We start from the raw sequence: 22,962 nt of genomic DNA on the forward strand, positions 1-22,962 counted from the left end.
AGCAAGGTCCCCATAATTCTAGGTTCTGAGCAAAACCCTGATCTTTATAGGGATGTAGAGACCACAGGCCCATAGATCTCCCAAGGCCTTGTAGGTGTTAGACTTTTGAACCACGGAACTCTTTTTCAAGCACAGTGTTCTTTAGGATTGACATATTAAACTAGTTAAAGTAAAATTGCTCCGATGGAAAGGGTAGGGGCAGGAAATGAAGATCCCTGGGTCCCATCCACTTGGCTTTCTCTCTTGTTCTCCTTGGGCCCCCTTCTGTGCAAGAGAAAACTCGAAATTGCTGGTCTAGTTTAATATTCTCTGTTCTTCTTATGGTTATAAATATTAAACCTTTTATTTTGAGATAATTATAGTCTTCTTGTAAGAAATAATACAGACATTTTTTCGTATCCTTTATACGTTTTACCTCAGTGATAACATTGTACAAAACCTTACTGGATACTACAGCCAGGATGTTGACATTGATATAATGATACAAAGCCTTTCTATCACCGTAATGATCCCTTTTGATGCCCTTATGTGGCCACCCCACTCCCTCCCCATCCCTAACTCCCTGGCAACCGCCATTTATTCTCCGTTTCTAAAATTTTCTCATTTTCAAAAATGTCCTATACATGGAATCATACAGTATGCAAGCTTATGGGATTGGCTGTTCTCAGCGTAGTGCTCTTGTCATCCCTCTGAGTTGTTGCATGCATTGATAGTGTGTTCCTGTGTAAAGCTGAGTGGCACTTCGCCGCATGGGCGTGCAACAGTTTGTGTAACTATTCACTCCTTGAAGGATATCTCATTGTTTCCATTGTTGCACCGTTACAAATGAAGGTACTCAGGATGTTCCCGTGCAGGCTTCTGTGTGGATGTGATTCTCCCTTCTCTGTGATAAATGCTCAAGAGCACGATAGTAGTTGCTTGTTTAGTTTTTTTTAAATTTTTTTTTTTTTTTTACGTTTATTTATTTTTGAGACAGAGAGAGACAGAGCATGAACGGGGGAGGGGCAGAGAGAGAGGGAGACACAGAATCGGAAGCAGGATCCAGGCTCCGAGCCGTCAGCCCAGAGCCCAACGCGGGGCTCGAACTCACGGACCGCGAGATCGTGACCTGAGCCAAAGTCAGACGCTCAACCGACTGAGCCACCCAGGCGCCCCGCATGTTTAGTTTTTTAAGAAACTGCCAAATGATTTTCTACGGTGTCTGTACCATTTTATGTGTCCACTGCCGGTGTGTGAGTAACATGGTTTCCCCGCACCTTCACCAGCGTCTGGTGTGGTCACGCTTTCATTTTAGTTATTCTGACACGTAGTGATATCTCATCATGGTTTTACTTTATATTAACCTAATGGTTAACAATGAGCGTCTTTCCGTGTGTATCTGCCGTCCGTGTGTTCTTTGGCAAAATGTCTGTTCGTGTCTTTTGCCCATTTTGTTTGGATTGGTTGGGTGGGTTTTTTTGTTTTGATTTTTTTTTAACTGTTGCTCATTTGAGAGTTTTTATATTTTTTAGATGCAAGTCCTTTCTGAGATGGTAGCTTATAAATGTTTTCTACCAGCCTGTAGTTTGTTTCTTCATTCTCTTAATAGGGCCTTTCACAAAGCGGACCTTTTTAATTTTGCTAATATTTGTTTTATCAATTTTATGGGTTATGCTTTTGGTGTCAAGAACACTTTGCAAACTACCTCTAGCTCCCCAAGATTTTCTATGGTTTTTTTTTTTTAATGATTTTATAACTAGCAACATCTTTTATTTGTTTTTTAATTTTTTTTTCATGTTTTATTTATTTATTTATTTTTTGAGAGACAGAGGGAGGCAGATCGTGAGTCAGGGAGAAGCAGAGAGAGAGAGGGAGACACAGAATCCGAAGCAGGCTCCAGGCTCTGAGCTGTCAGCACAGAGCCCGACGCGGGCCTTGAACTCCCGAACCATGAGATCATGACCTGAGCCGAAGTCGGACGCTCAACCGACTGAGCCACCCAGGCATCCCTCCTATGTTTTTTTCTAAACATTTTATAGTTTCATGTTTTAGAATTAAGTCTGCGGTCGGTTTTAAGTTAATTTCTGTATCAGGTATGAAGTTCAGACAGGGGCTCATTGTCTTGCCTGTGGGTGTCCAGTTACTCCAGCACCATTTGTTCTTCCTTCACTGGATTTGCTTTTACAGCTTTTTCGAGAAGCGATCGTCTCTGTTTATGTGGGTCTATTTGGGGGTTTTCTATTTTTTCCCATTGATCTTTGTGTGTGTCCCTCTGCCAGTATCAAACAGTTTGGATTAATGTAGCTACATAGTAGACCTTAACATTGAGTAGAAATGATTTCTGTCACCGACTTTTTCTTGTCAAGATAGTCTTAGCTATTCTGGGGTCTGTGCCTTTCTGTACAGACTTTAGAATAAGCTTGTTTATGTCTATAGAAACCTTGCTGGGATTTTGATAGGGGTGGCATTAAACCTATAATGAGGAAAATCGACATTTTTACCATGAACATGGTGTATCTCCATTTATTAGGTCCTACTTGATTTCTTTCATCATCATTTTGTAATTTTCAGCAAATCTTATTAAACATGCTTTTGCTATTTCTTCTCTGCAGGAGAGGAGTGATTGTAAATGGCGTTCTGCTCTTAGTTTGATTTTCAAATATTTATTATTGGTGTATAGAAATGCAGTTTATTTTTGTAGATCATTTATATGCAGTCACCTTGGTGAACTCAGTGTTCTTGGAGTTTTTTTGAGGATTTCTTGGTAACGTCAAGATAGACTATCATGTCATGTGCAAATAGGGGCAGTTTTATTCTTTGCTTTATTCTGTGCTTTTTCTTTCCTTTTTCTTATTTATTTATTGCCTTATTGCAATATGTTATTTAAGAGTGGTGAGGGAGAACATCCTTGCCATATTCCCAGTCTCGGAGGCAAAGTGTTCAGTCTTTATTATTATTATTATTATTATTATTATTATTTTTAATTCTACCTTTATTTACTAGATCTGTAATAAATACTTCTGAAAACTCATGTAGTTAATGTATATAAAGGACTTAGAACAGTACCTGCCACATAGTAAATGATCGGTAAATATTAGTTGTTACGTCATTATTACTCCACTCATATGACCAGCCTTCTTCCAAAACTCAGTATTTAAGGTCCAGAGAACATACTGCCTAGGGATATATACCTATAGGTGTATATCCATATAGGAATTGAATCCATATCTGCCTATTCAGTGGCTTCCCAGTAAAAGAGAAACTTAATTTGTAAGACTTTTTTTTTTTTTTTTACCTCTATTCCCATTCCAGTAAGCCAAAAGGGGATAGAAAGCCATAGTGTAGCTTTTCTTCCCTCCTTCCCTAAGTCTCTCCCTCCCACTTAGCTTCAGAAATACCCTCCAATCAACTCAAGTCTAGTATGTTGTTAACTGTAGGTTTTCGTAGGTATTTAAAAAAATTTTTTTTAATGTTTATTTATTTTTGAGAGAGAGAGCGTGAGCAGGGAAGATGCAGAGAGAGAGACAAAATGTGAGGGTGGGGGGGCAGAGAGAGAGAGGGAGACACAGAAACCAATGCAGGCTCCCGGCTCGGAGCTGTCAGCACAGTGCCCAGCGTGGGGCTTAAACTCACGAACCATGACATGAAGACCTGAGCCAAAGTCGGATGTTTAACCGACTGAGCCACCCAGGCGCCCCGTAGGTATTTTTTATGAAGCTCAAGAAGTTCCTCTCTTTTCCTAGTTTGTTGAAAGTTTTTATCATGAGTGGATTTACATGTTGGATTTTGTCCGATGCATTTTCTGCTTCAATTGATAGGATCGTGCGATTTGTCTTAGCTTACTGATATGGTAGGGATTCGTGAATACTGAACCATCCTTGCATACCAACAGTAAATCCTTGGCATATGATTCTTTTTATATATTTGTAATTCAACTTGTTAGTGTTTTCTTGAGCATTTGTGCATCCCAGTTCATGGGAAACACAGGTCTGTAGTTTTTGTTTTTTGTACTGTCTTTGGTTTTGACATGAGGCAACACTGGCCTCATAAAATGAGTTGGGAAATATTTCTTCATCTTATGTTTTCTGGAAATAACTGTAAATTGGTGTTAATTCTTCTTTAAACGTTTGGTGGCGTTCTCTACTGAAATCATCTGGGTCTGGAGATTTGTTTTGGGTGCTTAAGTATGAATTTTGTTACTAGAATAGAACTATTTAGATTATTTTATTTTGGTGGAGTGGTTGGATTGTGGTTTTTGAAGACTTGGTCTGCTCTGAGTTGTCGAAGTAAGTTGTTTTTAGTTCTCTTATGACCCTTTCAGTGGCAACAGATGTGTTTTAATAGCCCATGTCGCTCTCGATATTGGTGATTTGTGTCTTCTTTCTTTTTGTGTTTGCCAATTTTGCTAGAAGTTTGTCAATTTTATTCATTCTTTGGATGAACTAGTTTTTTTATTGATTTTTCTCTATCATTTTCCTGTTTTCTCTTTCATTGATTTTTATTCTTTATTACTTCCTTACTTTGGCTTGCTTCAGGCTTAATTTGCCCTTTTTCTGTGTTCTTGAGGTCAGAATTCTGATTATCGATTTCTTTCCTCTTTTCCAGTGTTAAGTTTTTAGTGCTAAGAAGTTTTTTTTTTTAATTTTTTGTTAATGTTTATTTACTTTTTGAGAGAGAGAGAGAGAGAGACACACACACACACACACACACACACACATACATACAGATCGTGAGCAGGGGAGGGGCAGAGAGAGAGGGAGACACAGAATCTGAAGCAGGCTCCAGGCTCCAAGCTGGGGCTCAAATTCACAAACCGCGAGCTCGTGACCTGAGCCGAAGTTGGATGCTTAACCGACTGAGCCACCCAGGCGCCCCCTTTTTTTTTTTTTTAAGTTTATTTTTTTATTTTGAGAGAGAGCAAGAACACACGTGAGCAGAAGAGGGTCAGAGAGAGAGGGGAAGAGAGAAAATCCCTAGCAGCCTCTATGCTGTCAGTGTGGAGCCCAACATGAGGGGCTCGATCTCACGAACCCTGAGTTCATGACCAGAGCAAAATCAAGAGTAGGACACTTAACCAATTGAGCCACCCAACTGCCCCTAATAGGTTGTATTTTTATTTTTATTAAGTGCTTTATAGTTTTTTTTTCATGTCTTCCTCTTTGATCTGTGGATTATCTAGAATCATATTGCTTAATTTCCATGTATTACAGGTTTCTTTGCGTTTTGATGTTTAGTGTGAATCTGTATGGTCAAAGAACATACTCTTTATGACTTTAGTTTTTTAAAGTTTGTAAGATTTGTTTTTTGATCCAGGATATGGCTCATTTTAAAACATCGAATTTTTAGAAACTCTGGAGCACTGCCCACTTGTCACTACCTCTGTCTGCCTCAGCACCTCAGCTACAACTTACAATTCTTGTCTATCACAGGCAGAGAAAAGAGACCCAGAGCAGTCTTCCAAGAACCCCTGAGTTAATGACAGGACTGGACCTTGAGCCCTCAGAGCCCTCCCTACCTGGACCAGGAGCCTGGTTCATACTCCCCGAGGAGGCTTGGTCGTCCGTGACCCTTCCCATGACACATGATGAACACACAATGAGGCTGAGGGTGGGGTTGGGCAGGTAAAGAGGAGTAGCCAGTCCAGGCCCTGCGCCCTTACACCCTCACCTTTCTAATGGGGTGGTAAACGAGGAGGGGCAACTCAGATGCCTGAGAAGCTTAGGCCCAAACCTCGGAAACAACACCGGGCTGTTGCCCCCCTCACACAGGTCTGCCGGGCGGCCCATTCCCCCCCTTATAAACAGTCCAAGTGCAAAGCTAAGAGCCGTCGGGGCCGCCATTGCCGCCGACGTCGCCGCTGCCAGAATAGTGTGTGTGGGGTTGCCGGCCAGGTGCAAGCAGCTGATAGCTCGTCTCCTTCCTGCAGGACCTACAAGAACAGCGAGGAACTTCGGTCTCGCATTGTGTCTGGGATCATCACACCTATCCATGAGCACTGGGACAAGGCTAGTGTGAGCAGTCCCCACCGGGAGTTTCCCCCTGCCACTGCCAGAGAGGTGGACCCCCTTCGGATTCAGCCACAGCACCCACACACGAGCCGGCAGCCTCCCTGGTAAGTACAGAGCCCCCATCGGGCAGCGCGTGCTTCTGCAGGGCTCTGGCCATTAACCCTCCTGCCACCTGACTCCCTCTCTGCCCTCCATGCATCTTCAACAAATTGTCAGAGTCTTGGTGGATGGAGAAAGAAAGTGGAGACGTCAATGGAGCGGTGACTTCTTGTACTGCTCCTAGTCACCCTAACTCCTCAGGTTCTCCAGGCTGCAGTGACCTGGGCCAGGCGTTTCAGGGAATGTAGGGATGCAGAAGTACTTGCCCAGAGGGGATGTAAGCCCAGTGTCTTGCTTGTTTCATTTCATCCATTGTAGTTGCCTAAACCTCTTTGACAACTTCAGAAGTTTTCCAAAATGGCATGGGGTATGAGCATGTCACATCCAAGATCTCAGCAGGTTAGGGTGGCAGCATTTAGGACAGACTTGTTGGGCACCTGGGTGACTCGGTTAAGTGTCCAACTTCAGCTCAGGTCATGATCTCACGGTTCATGGGTTTGGGCCCCTTGTCAGACTCTGTGCTGACAGCTCGAAGCCTGGAGCCTGCTTTGGATTCTGTGTCTCCCTCTCTCTCTGCCCCTCCCCTGCTCACAGTCTGCCTCAAGATACCTCTCTCTCTCTCTCTCTCTCTCAAAAATAAATAAACTTAAAAAAAAAAAAAAAAAAGGAGACTTGTGCTCTGAGGAAGGAGACAGGAACCAGGGGAGACCTTAGTCTCTTGGCTGAGACAGCACTTGCCAATTTAGAGTCCACAGTGTAGTAGTAATGGGGGGTTGGGGAGTTCACTGTGGAGCCCATAGTAAGCACTCAGTAAGTGTTAACTGCCATTGATATTTTATCCTATTTTGCAGTTCTATGTCTTTCATTAATTAAAAACTGGGAAAGTGAATCGTTAGGGTAAGTAACAATTGGCACATCCCTTAGGCACTCTTCGGAAATCCTGGGGAAGGGTGAATAATAAAAAGTAGTTGAAGGGTTTGGCAGCTTGTCTGATCTAACCTCCTTATTTTATAGATAGGAACAGAGATAAGATGGCCTGCCTAAGGTCACCAGCCACTAATAAAGAGGCAGGGCCAGGGCTATGGCTCAGATATCATCCCAGTGCAGTGCTCTGTCTGTGATGCTCCCAGAAAACAGTGACAAGATTTCAGAACAAGCCCTGGACAACAATCAAGGGCAGAGAGAGCAGGAATTTTTACAACTTAAGTAGGTAGTAATTCTCAGCTCTCTCAGACTCACTGCCCATTTCAAACAAATATTCTGTGAAATCTCCTATACTTCTCTTGAACTGAAATTCATAGGTAAAAATGGCACCTGGGCAGCTCAGTTGGTTAAGCATCTGACTCTTACTCTTGGCTCAGGTCATGATCTCACGGTTTGTGGGTTTGAGCTCCATGTTGAGCTCTGCTCTGACATCGTGGAGCCTGCTTGGGATTCTGTTTCTCCTCTCTGCCACTCCCCTGCTCGTTCTCTCTCTCTCTCTCTCTCTCTCTCTCTCTCTCTCTTTCCCTCTCTCTCCAAATAAATTAAAAAAAAAAAAAAAGAGATTCTCGGGGCATGTGGTTAAGCATCCGACTCTTGCTTTCAGTTCAGGTCATGATCTCTTAGTTCGTGAGTTCAAGCCCTGCATCGGGCTCTGTGCTGACAGTGCAGAGCCTACTTGGGGTTCTCTCTCCCTCTCTCTCTGCCCCTTCCCTGCTCATGAGTGCTCGCTCTCTCTCTCTCTCTCTTTCAAAAATAAATAAACTTAAAAAAAAGATTCTAAAATAGAAAAATTCATAGCTAATCTAACTGAATGCATACTTCAAAAGGAATCAGTATAAAGTTCTAACTGTAATATAAATGAGAAGCAAAAAGAAAGTAATTAATAATAAGGTAATGTATATTTGATCATGTAGATGCCTGAACACCATTACAGTGGAAAATGTCGTCAGACATTTGCACTTGTGTGTAGAGTTATCTTGAATTTGACAGTAACAGAAGCTGACATATACAGATGCGTTGTAGCAAAACTCAGACTGTATTGCTGTATTGCTATTACAAACTATTGCTGCTACATGATTTTTCTGAAATGCTGCACAGCTCTTAGGAGAATGGCAAACAGAATAGTAGATGGACAGTGTCTCCTATATAAAATGGTCTCAGACTCCGGTGATTTGTAACAAGACTTTCAAAAGTTGTGTGGGATGCAGGTGATTCTTACAATGTAGAATTCGTTATGTAGAATGCGCAGTCTGCCTTAAGTACCATAAGGCCCCTCCAACCACTACGGCAAACAGAAATTCTCCCAAGGCTTCCGCAACAGCACCTGGAGGCTCCCCCATTCTAACTGGGAGTCAGACCTCGAATTTACAATTGTGAAGATAAAATTTCCTAGCCTTGGAAGAACTGAAGGAATCCAAAATCACCATGTTGCAACTTCTCCTGAAATAATGTACGTAGGCACAAATGGTCAGTGTTTGCTAAAACCCTCAGTAAAAGGTTGATGGGGAACTTTACAATGAATAGATCAGGCTGGGGGCACCTGAGCCCGTAGATGAGTCTTAACACTAAAAGTGGGATAGCCAGACATGAAGTGTCTTCTAATGGGATGCGGTAGTAAGTGCATCGCAGCCTGTACCCGGATCCAACTCCCAGTTTAATTGAAGCATGATGGATAGAAGAACAAGTTAAACAGGCCAGACACATGAGGATACGTGTGTTGCAGCCCAAACTGGAACATGAAAATTTTTTACAAGATAAAAAATTGTCAAATAAATGAATAGCATGGAAAAGGGAGAGTGAGGCTGTTACTAAAAGAGTTATATTAACTAAATACAGTGTTGGACCTTGTTTGGATCTTGATTCAGACAAACTAATTCTGTGAGGCCCTGATACCAAAACCAAAGACCACAAGAAAACTACAAACCAGTATCCCTTTTGAATATAGATTTTAAAATCCACCACAAAATACTAGCAAAACAAATCTAGCAACATAAAAGGAGGATTATATACCGTGACCAAATGAAATTTATCCCAGAAATGGTTGGTTTAACATATGAAAATAAGTTCGTGTAATATACCATATTAATAGAACAAAGGCTAAAAACCACATGTTCATCTCAATAGACAGAAAAAAGCATTTGACAAAATCCAACAGCCTTTCATGATAAAAGCATTGAGCAATTGAAGGAGTTTCTTAACTCAATAAATGGCATCTGCAAAAAGCCCACGGCTAACATATTACTTAATGGAGAAAGATTGCATGCTTTTCCCCTAAGATTAGGAACAAGACAAGAATGTCTACTCTTGTTACTTTTATACCCTTGTTACTTTTATATAACATCATATTTGAGATTCTAGCCAGGACAGTCACTCGATAAAAAGAAAAAGTATCTAGATTAAAAAGGAAGAGGTGAAGCAAACTTTGTTTGCCAATGACATGAGATCTCATATATAGAAAATTCTAAGGAATTGTCTAAAAAACTTTTTTTTGAGAGAAAGTGTACAAGCGAGTGGGGGAGGGGCAGAGGGAGAGAGAGAATCCTAAGCAGTTTCCATGCCTAGCACAGAGCTTGCTCTCAGGACTGTGAGATCGTGACCTGAGCTGAAGTCAAGAGTTGGATGCTTAACCGTCTGAGCCACCCAGGCACCCCTAAAAACACTTTTAAAATAAGCAAGTTCAGCAGTGTGACAGGATACACAGTCAAAAAACAAAATCAGTTGTATTTCTGTATATTAGCAATGAAAAATCTGAAAATTAAGGAAACCCATTTATAATAGCCCCCCAAAGAAAAAATACTTAATAAATTTAACGGGGGTGCTTGGGTGGCTCCGTCATTTAAGCGTCCAACTTTGGCTCAGGTCATGATCTCATGGTCTGTGGGTTGGAGCCCCGCGTTGGGCTCTGTGCTGACAGCTCAGAACCTGGAGCCTGCTTTGGATTCTGTGTCTCCCTCTCTCTCTGCTCCTCCCCTGCTTGTGCTCTCTCTCTGTCTCAAAAATGAATGAATGAATGAATGAATGAATAAATAAATAAATAAAATAAGATAAAATATAAAATAAAAAATAAAATTAGCTGCCAAGTGCTTTTCCCCTTAGAAACAAGGCAAAGAGACCCTGTCTCACCACTCTTACTCAGCATAGTACTGAAAGTTTTGCCACCACATTAAGAATTAAAAGGGATGCAGATAAGACAGGAAGAAATAAAACAGTTTATATTTGCAGATGACATAATAGTCTACATGGAAAAATCCTACAGAATCTACCTAATCATAATCATAATAATAGTGTTCAGCAACGATACCAGCTCAGGGCTCAGAATGAATGTGAGCTGGTAATTCCAATTGGATCACAGATTTAAATGTGAAGCTTAATACTACAACACTTTTAGAAGAACGCACAGGAGAAAATCTTTAGGATCTGGGGCTTGTTGAAGAGTTCTTAGGGCACTAAAAGCATAGCCTGTAACAGAAAGAAATCGACAAATTGGACTTCATCAACATTAAAAACTTTTGCTCTGGGAAAGACCCTGTTAAGAGAATGAGAACGTAAACTACAGGCTGGGGGAAAATGTTTGCAAACCACACATGTGACAGAGCAGTCCTATCTCTAAGGATCCAGAACACTCAAGACTCGACAGGTTAAAAAACCGTCCAATTAGAAAATGGGACGAGGATATGAAAACATACCACACTGAGAAGGATAAACAGATAGATGGCAGCACATGAAAAGGTGTTCGCCATCATTAGCCACTAGGGAAATGCAAATTAAACAACATGATCCTTCACACCTAGAATAGCTAAAATTAGAAATAGCAGTGATACCAAATGCTGGAGAGGGTGCAGAGAAACTGAATCTCTTCTGCATTGCTGGTGGGAATGTAAAATGGTACGGCCACTCGAGAACATTGTTTGGCAGTTTCTTTAAGAACTAAACAAACACTAGTAAGATCTAGGAATCGCATTCCTGGGTGTTTATCTTAGAGGACCGAAAATTATGCCCACACAAAAGCCTGTACGCAGATGTTCATAGCAGCTTTGTTTGTAATAGCCAAAAACAGAAACAGCCCAAATGTCCCTCCGTTGGTGAGTGGTTAAGCACCCTGTGGCACTGCTCGTGGAATACTATCTGCAATATAAAGGAGTGGACTGTTGATGCACAAAATATTTAGGATGGAGCTCAGGGTCATTGTGCTGGGTGAAAAAAAAAATTCCAAAAGGTCACACACTGTATGATTCCATTTATAGAACATTTTCGAAATGATAGTATTCTAGACATTCTAAACAGATTAGTGGTTGCCAGAGATTAGGAATGGGGGCTGAGGCAGACTGTTGGGTATGATTAGAAAGGCAGGGGAGGTAGCATGAGGGAGCTTTGTGGTGGTATAACTTGGAGAAAACCGGGTGAAGGTACCCAGGATTCCTCCGCACTATTTTTCCAACTTCCTGTGACTCTTTAATTATTTAAAGATAAAAGGTATTTAAAAATTTACAGCGTGCCTAGGTGGCTCCGTCAGTTAAGCATCTGACTTTGGCTCAGGTCATGATCTTGCAGCTCGCGTGTTCGAGCCCTGCGTTGGGCTCTGTGCTGACAGCTCAGAGCCTGGAGCTGGCTTCGGATTCTCCATCTCTCTGCCCCTCCCCTGCTTACGTTCTGTCTGTCTTTCTGTCTCTTTCAAAAACTAAACATTTAAAAGAAATTTGTAAAATTTTTACCTTTAGGGGTGCCTGGGTGGCTCAGTCAGTTAAGCATCTGATTTTGGCTCGGGTCATGATTTCATGGTTCGTGGGTTCGAGCCCTGCGTCGGACTCTGTGCTGACAGCTCAGAGCCTAGAGCTTGCTCCCGATTCTGTGTCTCCCTCTCTCTGCCCCTCCCCTGCTCATGCTCTGTCTCAAATAAGTAAATGTTTTAAAAAATGTTTTTAATTAAGAAGTATTTAAAACTTTAGATGCTGAGGGGCCACTTAGGTTCTTCAATTCCGGTATTTCTTGAGCTCGCTAGGTGGGAAGCTCTAGATCTAGCCCCAGGTGCTTCACGAAGACCAGTGATGCCATCTGCGCCTGCTGTCATCACAGGGAGGGACAGGGTGCTAGGGAGCACATAGGTAGAGGAGCCGGAACCACTCTTGGTGTTCAGGGAAGGCTTCCCCTAAGGCAGGTTCCTAAAGAATGAGGAGGGTAGGAAGGTGTTCCAGCATGAAGGCTTGTCCTGTGCAGAGCCCTGGAAGGTTCGGAAGTGATTAGAGTCAGGTGCGATGGGGGTGGAGGTGACAGGGCAGAAGGCTGACCCTCATTGTTCCTGCATACCACTCTTAGCGCCTGCCACTTTTTCCACCGCCCCACCCACCCCCCATGTCAAGGAGAGAGTATTAAATGGCAGGCAGGAGCAGAGGCCTTGGAGGTGGGTCTAACTCTGCTTCTGCTTTCCCCACTACACCCTTCGGTTTCAGTGCACATAATCAGTTTGTACAAATTCAGTGTAGTCAGCACACACTGAGTATGGAGGAAAACCCATCGCCTTGCCCTCCCTCCATTAGGTCTTTCTCAAGCAAACCTGTCTCCCAGGACTAGCACACTGAACTGGGTGAGATGGTTGGAGAGGAGGTGGAGTGTTTAGGGAGGCTTTTTGCCGGCCACGCACCCCCCTCTGCCTCCGCTCCTCACCAGCCCCCTTCCTCTATCAGCACAGATGTCTGTAATGACACCGATTCCTTCGTTGAGCCCCCATCGACTCCAGGTTGCCGGGCAACCAGCACTCACACTTTCACCTTTTTGTTTTTCCCTCAGATGCTGGATTTGGGGGTGGGGCCTTAGGGCAGGAAGGCCCGAAAGAGCCCCGGAGCCTCCCATCTGGCTGCTGCGGGGTGTTAATTAGCCCATCAGTGAACAGCGCAGCTCCTGCTCTGAGCAGGAAATGGCAGCCTCTGCCCCCTTCCCACAGGACACAGTCCTGTGTCTCACTGCTTGCCTTCCACACCCCCATCTAAGTCTGTCCCATCCCTGGAAACTTCTAAACCAAACCAAAATAGGGTGTCTGTCCTAGCGTGGAAGGAGATTTGAGTGTGTGGGGACGTGTAGCTAGCGCTTGTCAAAGGATGCTGAGTCTGCCAGTTTGGTGCTGGCTGCTTCTAGGCCAGGGATGTACGTGGCGAGGACATTCCCTTGTGATGGAGACTCAATAGCAGAAAGTAGGTCTGTCCTACTCCTGACATCTCTAGGGAAGAGTTACTGAAAACAGCCCATCTGTAGGGGAAGGGTTGTGTGTGTGTGTGTGTGTGCGTGTGTGTGTGTATCTAAGCCTAACTTTTGTTGTTGTTGTCTTACAATTCTAACCCATTTCCCTTTGCCCCATCTGTCCTCAGTCAGACCGTATGCCCCAGATCCTACTCGCTGTTTTGAAAAACCAGTTTTTCCTATGCTTATCTGGCTTCACTAAAAATAAATCCTCAGATCTAAAGCTCTTGTCTTTCAAAATTCATTTTCAGTCCCAGTCTGTGTCTTTGCATATTTTTAATGTTTCTGATATTTTGTGTCGTGCATTTCCTTTTTAAAGTTTCATAATCTGTTTACTAAAGTGCCAAACATCTCTTTTTTAGTATCTGATATTTTATTTTGCTGATATGCTGTAGTCTTGCCTAACCTCCATGGAGTATTTTAAGCATGTTCAGTTTTTCATCTTAAATAGTAAAGTTCTGTGCATCTGCATAGAGTTTTTTCCTTTTACTTCATTGAGTTATATTTTCAATGCTGGCAGAGCTCAACATTTTTTAGTCTCAGAAACCCTCTTGAACTCTGAATTATTGAGAAAGAATTATTAAATTCTGAATTATTAAAGAGTTCTTATTTATCAATCAATATTTACCATATTAGAAATTACAACTGAAATTTTACAAATACATATTTATTCATTCACTTAAAAAATAACAATGGACGCCTAGGTGGCTCAGTCAGTTGAGCATCCAACTTCGGCTTGGGTCATGATCTCATGGGTTCGAGCCCCACGTCGGGCTCTGTGCTGACTGACATCTCAGAGCCTGGAGCCTGCTTTGGATTCTGTGTCACTATCTCTCTCTTTCTCTTAAATATAAAAAATTAAAAAGTTTTTAAAAAACAATAATAAACCCATTGTATATTAACACAAATAACACATTTTTACAAAAATACTATTTTCCCCCAAATTGCACGAGAAGAATGATTTGTTTCACTTTGCTGCAGACCTGTTTATCATTAGGTATGGAAGATAACTAGGTTCTCACTTCTGCTTCTGCATTTAGTCTGCAGGCGGTAATGTTTTTGTTGAGCCTTACCCTAATAGTTATAAGAAAAGAGAAGACTGGCTTAATAATGTTTTCAAATAATTGTGGATATTCTTATTTGCATTACACCAAAACTGGACAAGTGATAGTTTCTTGAAGGGTTAATTGTAGTGTAGAATCTGAATACCTAACAGCGAAGGTACATTCTTGTACATTATTACGTAAAAATCCACTGGTCTGTCATGTCCTTTGGGTGGATCTTTTACCCATGTATGATATTGGAAGATCATGTATCGATCATTTGGAAAATATTGGTTCACTGAGTTAATGCAGATCCGCTAAATGCTGACTCATTATCCAGTAGCAAAAAAGTCCCATTCATCAATATTACTATTCTCATCACCATCAGGACTGGGAAGCCGTCAAGCTACTGATGAATACAAATTTTCAAATCGTTAATTTTCACCCAAAAGCTTCAGTTTTATCATTGGCAACAGTGTCAGTTGTTTGTCTTGTAGTAACAGGCCCGCATTGTTTTGAGAAAATGTCTACTATGTAGCCCAAGTCTGAATAATCATGGTTTGTCTGTCAGTCATTCTTTCAAGTTAAAATGGTTTTCCATGAAAAAATGGCTAGTTGAGCTAGCAACTTAACTGTGAAAGTATTGGTAAGTGCCATTGTACTTCTTTATGCAGAAGTGCTCTATGCCTGTTTCCCATTTCGTCACAAAGAATACCAAGAAGAGGTGTATTCAAAGATGGGAATTTTAGAACACTGGGTAATTTTTTACTGCTTCATCAAGGACATTCTAAAGTGACACGAGAGTTATGCAGCAAGTGACTGGTGAGGGAGGGTACACCCGACTGCTAGTTTAGTGTCCCTGCTTTGATTCATGCTAAGGAATCAGTGATTTCTCTCACCGCTGCTTTTGTACCATCAGTGCAAATGTCAACACGGTGAAGAAAGCAAATAGCTTCTAAGATGAAATAGCTTTGATCTCATGGACCCCCTGAAATGAAAGAGTTTCAGGGACCCCTAGAGTTCTGTGGAGAACATTTTGAATCCTTTCTTTTTCTTTTTTTAAAATGTTTACAAGCCCTTTTAGATATTCCCTTTTGTTGAAGAGTCTTTCAGATCTCTTACCCATTTTTATATTCGGTTGTCTTATCTTTTTATGATTTGTAGGCATTGTTTGTATATTCTGGATTTAAGTCCTTGGTCAGATACATGTATTGCAAATATTTTCCCTCTGTGGTTTGCCTTTGCACTCTATCAGCGGTGTTTTTTAAATTAAAATATTCTTAATTTTTATGTAATCTAGCTTATCAGTGCTTTCCCTTTATGTTTGGTGTTCTTTTTGACGTTTGAGAAATCTTTGCCCTACCCCACAGTCATGGAAGATTTCTCAGATATTTTTTCTAGGAGCTCTGTTTTACCTTTTATATTTAGATCTATAACCCATTTGAAATTAATTTTATGTGTGGTACAAGATAGATTGATGTCTTACTATATTGAATCCAGTTGGTACAGCACCATATTCCAAAACGATTTATCCTCTACCTATGTCACAGTAATAATTAAATTTTCAATTTCTACTCGTCATGAAACTATTTCCTTTTTTTTTTTTTTTTTTTTTTTTTAGTGTACATATTTAGTTTGAGAGAGAGAGAGCACAAGCAGGAGAGGGGCAGAGAAAGAGGGAGAGAGAATCCCAATGCAGGGCTCAAACTCACCCACTATGAGATGATGACCTGAGCTGAAATCAAGAGTCAGGTGCTTAATCGACTGAGCCACCCAGGCGGCGCCCCTGTTATTCCGTATTCTTAAAATTTGCCCTCATTGTCTTTCCTCTTAGAGGCAAATAATCTTGATCTCTTTGGTCTTTCTCATGTATGGCAAAGCTAGTTCAATAATAATTATTCAGTCACTGCTTGTTGAGTGCCAATTATCGTAAGCCACAAGCTAGGCGTTTCATCCATATGCGCGTATTTTATTCTCTCAACCCCATGAGATGGGCAAGGGCTCTCCTCATTTTACAAGTAAGGAAACTGAGGTTCGTGTATAAGTAATTTGATCACAACCAGTAAAAAGCAGTTGTGATACAATAATAGAATATTGGATACCACCTCTTGAACTTTTTATTATGTACCAGGTGTTACACTCTTGTAAACATCCTCGTGTGATACCTACAACAACCTCGAGAAATACTGTTGTCGTACTTTACAGGAGAGAAAGCTAAGGTGTGGGGATTTCACGACCTACCCCAAGTCACACGGCCATTAGATGGTGAAGCCAGAATTTGAACGTAGGTCTAACTCTAAAGCCTTTGCTTTTGCCTTCTTACGATTTCTCGTTCCCAAGTAAGTCGTTTAAGTGTTGCTTATGTGTCAGGCACTGTACTGGACACTGGGAATACATGATGAGGTGTGGACCCAGCCTTGAAGGAGTTCACAGTTGATCCCCCACTGATTGCCCTGTTCATTCCAGATCATAAGTCCTTTAAAAACAATGACAAGTATTTTCTGAGGTCTGCTAAAGCACAGAGAAGGGTGATTATTCTGAATAATATTCTGAAGGATTGAGTGGTACAAGATAGAAGGAAAGGCTTCACAGAGATAATGCCTGATGAGCTAAATTCTATAGGACTAATAAAAATTCTGTGATATTGAAAGTAATTGGCATGTATGGCTGAGGGGACAGTGGGTTTAAATGAGGCTCTGAAATCATCTCATGCGTGTGTATGTTGGGGCAAGGGAGGGAGTGAGGGCATTATATTTGTACTGGCATGTGAAAGGAGAGTAGGTGAATGTGAGGACCACATCACAAGGGGCCCCATGTGCTAAGGAGCTAGATTTGATCCTGGGTAATGGGAACCATCAAAACATTTGGGACAGAAAGCAGTCTGGTTGGGACCCCATGAACCACTGACTTTTTTCTGTGGAGGAATCCCGGTTAGGTTCTGACAACTAACGTGGTTAATATTTAGCAAGTCTTTACTGTGTGCCAAGCAGTTGCATTAAGTGTAAAATATAATCTCTTAATCCTCCTAATGAGAATGAGATAGATGCTTCTATTCCCATTTTATAGAAAAGAAAACTGAGGCACAGAGAGGTTAATTAACTTAGCCAAACCAACATAGCTCATAAACATTGGAGCAAGATTCAGCCTTTAGTATTTCCTCCTTTTTTTTTTTTTTTAATTTTTTTTAATGTTTATTCATTATTGAGAGAGAGAGACTGAGCATGAGCAGGGGAGCGGCAGAGAGAGGGGGAAACACAGAATCCGAAGCAGGCCGAGCCGTCAGCACAGAGCCCGACGCAGGGCTCGAACTCACAGACCATGAGATCATGACCCGAGCCGAAGTTGGATGCCCGACTGACTGAGCCACCCAGGCGCCCCTAGTATTTCCTCCTTGTAACACATGTATCAGCAATCGTTTCAAAAGAAATGATCGTTTTGGATTGTTCCGAGAATAAAGAGAAAGTGGTGTGGTTGGAACTCAGTAAACTTGGGGGTGGAGAATAGAGAGATCGGTGATGACACTGTGGGGGTGAGCAAAGGCCAGGGCATGCGGAGTCTTGGGGGCAAGATCAAAAGCAGTAGGGATCCCTGGGAGGGACTTCATACTGTTTATGTTTTATTTTTGAATCACTCTGGCTCCTTTGTGGAGAATGGAGTATGAAGGTCCAAGAGCAGAAACAGGAAGATGGCGCCAGGAGCTGACATGGGCACCCAGGGAACAAACAACGGCGGTGGGGGGGTGAATGGTGGCAGAGACGAGGCAGATGATCTGGGGTATGTTTGGAAGTATACCTGATAGGACTTGCTGATGGGTTGGTTTAATGAAGGAGAGACAGATCCAGGATGATGCAAGGCTTTTGTGTTTCTTAGCCTAAGTCATCCCTAACTTGGGGCTACCATAGCTAACACCTCAGTGAACATACTTTGAAACTTGGAGCACATCTCTGAATGTTTCCTTAGCATCTGTCGCTGGAAGTAGAACCAAACAATTGTATTCGTTGGCATTCCCACGGTATTTTGATGCCGTGTCCCTGTCCTTGCCATGTTGCTGGAGTTGGTCTCCTTTTTCTTTTAAATTGTTTAGAAAAGCATCACCCCCGTAACATTTGTGAGCTAACTGAACCCAAATTTAGTTCCTTGTTTTTGTAGGACTTGAGCTCCCCATTCCTCATTGGCTGTGGGCTGAGGGCCTCTCAGCCCCTTAAGATTCCCTACGTCTCTTCTCACACGGCCCCCTCCGTCTTCAAAGCCAGCGAGCGATAGTATGTCAAGTCCTTCTCATGTTTTGACTCTCCCCTTCCACCTTCTCTTCTGCTGCCAGCTAGAGAAAGTTTTCTGCTTTTTAGGGCCCATGTAAGTAGATTAGCCCATTCATATAATCTCCCCTTTTTGAAGTCAACTGTGCAGTATTACCTAAAACAATCGCAGGAGTGATTTGTCATCATATCACAGGTTCTGGGGATTAGACAGTGTGGAATATTGAGAGGGGGCCATTTCTAGAAATGTTACCTACCATAGCCTACCGTCTGGCTTCCCAAATGCAAAATACATTTCCCCTCCCCTCCCCATCACCTTCGGGGTAATGTGTACCCATGACTACATCAGCTGAGTGTAAAATCTTACCTGAATTTCATCAGCTTGCAGAACTCCAATCTCACCTTCTGAATCCTCCAAGTCAGGTGCAGTTGAGGCTTCTGAGCACAACTCCTGTCTGTTGATCAGAGAAGCAGGTTGTCCCCATCATACAGTGGTAGGACAGGCAGAGTGTAACATTTACCGATTTCTTTCTTTTTTTTTAAGTTTATTATTTTTTGAGAGCGCGCATGCAGGAGTGGGGGAGGGGCAGAGAGAGAGGGAAAGAGAGAATCCCAAGCAGGCTCCGCGCTGTTAGTGAACCGTGAGCTCACGACCTGAACGGAAATCAAGAGTAGAATGCTTAACCAAGTGAGCCCCCGGGCGCCCCCCCAGTTAACTGATTTCTGACAGAAAAAAAACATGTGCACAAAAGTCACCAATTACATCATCATTTATAGTTACACCTACCAGAAGCAATACCAATACATACAGTAGAAGGTCAAGTAAATGTTAAAAATTTGCTTCACTTGAGTGATTATTACTTGGTCATTAAAAATGTCAATAGCAAAGACAGACAACTTGGGAAATACAGGACATAAGTGGAGGAAAACAGTGGGATCTAAAATGATAGCATTATAATTTTATAAAAGCATGCTTATGAAAATAGACTAGAAAAGACTAGCAAAAAGAATCATGTTAGATTATGGTGACATCTTTCTTACAATTTTTAAATTTATGCATATCTGTTTCTTTTTTTCTTCTAAAAATATTTGTCTTCCTAGCCCAAATGCGATACTTCCCACCCATCCTCCATTCCCAGTTCACCTTTGAACTCACAGGATATCCTCAGCAGGGGGAAAAGAGAAGGTTTAGTGCTCTGCTTGCTCAGAGCACTGTAACTGCTGCCATACGTGTATATGCACGCACACTCTTGTCTACTGTCCTCAGCATCTCCATGTCCCCAGTCCTAAATTTCTACGCTTAGCAGAACAGAGTAAATAATCCTAGGCTACCAGAATTTTCCAGCTGAACTTGTACCCTGGCAGTCTTAGTCATTGGTGTTCCCCAGACTAGCAAAGTCCAGTCACGTTTCACTCAGCTTGTGAAACATACAGAATCTCAAGTCCCACTCGTGATCTTCTGGATTAAAACCTGCCCTTTTCTTGCACTGCTGGTGGGAATGCAAGCTGGTGCAGCCACTCCAGAAAACAACGTGGAGGTTCCTCAAAAAATTAAAAATAGAACTGCTCTACGACCCAGTAATAGCACTACTAGGAATTCATCCAAAAGGTACAGGAGTGCTGATTCATAGGGGCACATGTACCCCAGTGTTTATAGCAGCACTTTCAACAATAGCCAAATTATGGAAAGAGCCTAAATGCCCACCCACTGATGAATGATAAAGATGTGTTTATATATACAATGGAATACTACTTGACAATGAGAAAGAATGAAATCTTGCCATTTGCAACAACGTGGATGGAACTGGAGAGTATTATGCTGAGTGAAAGAAGTCAGTCAGAGAAAGACAGATATCATATGTTTTCACTCATGTGGAATTTGAGAAACTTAACAGAAGACCATGGGGGAAGGGAAGGGAAAAGAATAGTTTCAAACAGAGAGGGAGGCAAACCATAAGACGCTCTTAAATACAGAGAACAAACTGAGGGTTGATGGGGGAGCACGAGAGAGGGGAAAATGGGTGATGGGCATTGAGGAGGGCACTTGCTGGGATGAACATTGGGTGTTGTATGTCAGTGATGAATCACAGGAATCTACTCCCGAAACCAAGAGTACACTGTATATGCTGTATGTTAGCTAACTTGACAATAAAGTATATTAAAAAAAAAAAAAAAAAGAAAAGAAAAGAAAACTGCCCTTAGCCAGATCCCCCACTGATGCATCTGCACATTACAGTTTGAGTAGAACTGGGTGGTCCAAACAATGCTTGGCAGCACATACGTGGTACAGCACTGGACAGCACTGCAAAGGCTTTGAAAACAACTGACATTGAAACCAGAACTTGGATCCTGAAGCCAGCTATGTTGATTGCCTGCTAAAACAGAAATATCAGGATTCTTCAGAGCCTCCAGGATACAATTCTAAATTACTGGGCATACAAAGAACCAAGAAAACTTCCAACTCACACAACTCACAAAAAGGTAACAGGTGCCAGCACCGAGGTGACACAGATGTTGGGATTATCTGACAAAGACAGAAAGCAGCTATTATAAAAATACTGCAAGAAGTGAGGGCAGACTGTCCTGAACTGAATAGAGCAGCAGGTCTCAGCAAAGAAATAGCAGGTATGAAGAAGAACCAAATGGAAATTTTAGAATTGAAAAGTAAAATAATCAAAATAAGCTCACTGGATGAAGGCATATCAGAATGGAAATAACAGAAGAAAGAATAAACTTGAAGACCGAGCAGTAGAAATTATCTTGTCTGAACACAGATTGAAAAATAAAGCTTCAGGGATTTGTGGGACAGTTATAAAAGGTCTAACATAGGGACAATCAGAGTCTTAAAAGAGGAGAAAGAGGACAGTACAGAAAAATTATCCGAAGAAAATAAGGGCTGAAAACTCCCCAGATTTGGCAAAAGACATTTTGGGCAAAAAACCCACAAATTGAAAAAGCTCAGCAAACCCTAAATGGATAAACCCAAGAAAGTCCATGTGCAGACATATAATCAAGCTGCCAAGAACTAAAAATGAAGGAAAAAAAAATCATGAAAGCAGCTAGGGAAAAACAGTGACTGGCCTATAGAAGAATAAGAACGTGAACAATTGTGGATTTCTCATTAGAAATCATGGAGACCAGGAAGAGGTAGACAGATGTTCTCAAAAGTATGGAGAAAAAAGAATTGTCAACCCAGAATTCTGTATCCAGCAAATATTTCACTTTATTTCTGAAGGATATTAAGAGTTCTTAGTGAAAGGAAACTAAGAATTCATAGTCAACAGCTCTTCTCAAAAGGAATTGCTAAAGGAAGTTCTTCAGACAGAAGGGAAATGAGACCAGATGGAAACTTGGAACGTCAGGAATGCAGGAAGAGCAATAGAAATGGTAAATGTCTAGGTAAATAGAACTGTTCTCTTGAATTCTCTAAAATGTGTTTTACAGTTGAAAGCAAAAATTACACATTTCACTTTATGTCAGTATAATAGGGAGCAACTGTAACATAGAGGAGAATGAATGGACCTGTATATGCCTTCTACGGTCTCTGCCTCCTACTTGAAATGGTAAAATACTGTTTCAAAGTAGACTGAAGAGGTTCAGTCTGTATATTTGATCCCTCAAGCAACCACTTGGAAAAAACTCTGAGATCGAGTAAAAAACACTAAAATTGAATAAAAAGAAAGAGGAAACAGAGGAATGAAAAACAGAGGGAACATTTGGAAAACGAATAATAAATGGTAGTAGCTATAAATCTAAACCTATCACATAAAATCACACTAAATGTAAATGGTCTCAACACATCAGTTTGAGCATGGATGGGTTTTGATGTTGAGCAGACCCAGGATGAATACTGTATTGGCCACTTACTACCTATGTGGCTTTGTTTAAGAAACCTTGCTTCTGAGCCTGTTTCCTCATCTGTAAAATAAGAATAAAAATCATACGTACTCAGAGGGCTGCTGCAAAGGTGAAATATGATAATGTATATAAGGCGCTCAGTGCATCCAGCTGTTAAAAAAGGAGAGATACATATTTGCTCTCTATGCATAGTATTTTTGGAAGGACATACAAGAAGCTGGTATCTTAGTTGTCTGTAGGAAGACCTGGTAGGCTGGGGAACAAGGGTGAAAGGGAGAATTTTTGCTTTTGTGGGCCCACAATCTTTTATGTACAATTCTGATATCAAAGGAGCTCTGAGGGGCACCTGGGTGGCTCAGTCCGTTGAGCGTCCAGCTCTTGATTTCGGCTCAGATCATGATCCCAGGGATCGAGTGGGATTGAGTCCCATGTTGGACTCTGCGCTGAGCATGGACCTTGAGATATATTCTCTCTCCCTCTCCCTCTCCCTCTCCCTCCCCCCCT

The 22,962-nt window shown here is 41.8% G+C and overlaps 1 protein-coding gene across 5 annotated transcripts in view; it reads left to right on the forward strand.

The window, feature by feature from the left end:
• Positions 1 to 22,962, forward strand: part of PSMF1 (proteasome inhibitor subunit 1) — a 49,235-nt gene that overhangs the window by 17,965 nt on the left and 8,308 nt on the right. For all 5 annotated transcript variants that reach the window (XM_049651019.1, XM_049651020.1, XM_049651018.1 and 2 more), the window contains one exon: positions 5,906 to 6,091. In XM_049651019.1, the coding sequence (XP_049506976.1) occupies positions 5,906 to 6,091 (186 nt within the window). The remainder of the gene's footprint in view (positions 1 to 5,905; positions 6,092 to 22,962) is intronic.

The sequence above is a fragment of the Panthera uncia genome (assembly GCF_023721935.1).
Source record: "Panthera uncia isolate 11264 chromosome A3 unlocalized genomic scaffold, Puncia_PCG_1.0 HiC_scaffold_11, whole genome shotgun sequence".
In the NCBI taxonomy this organism is placed as follows: Eukaryota; Metazoa; Chordata; class Mammalia; order Carnivora; family Felidae; genus Panthera; species Panthera uncia.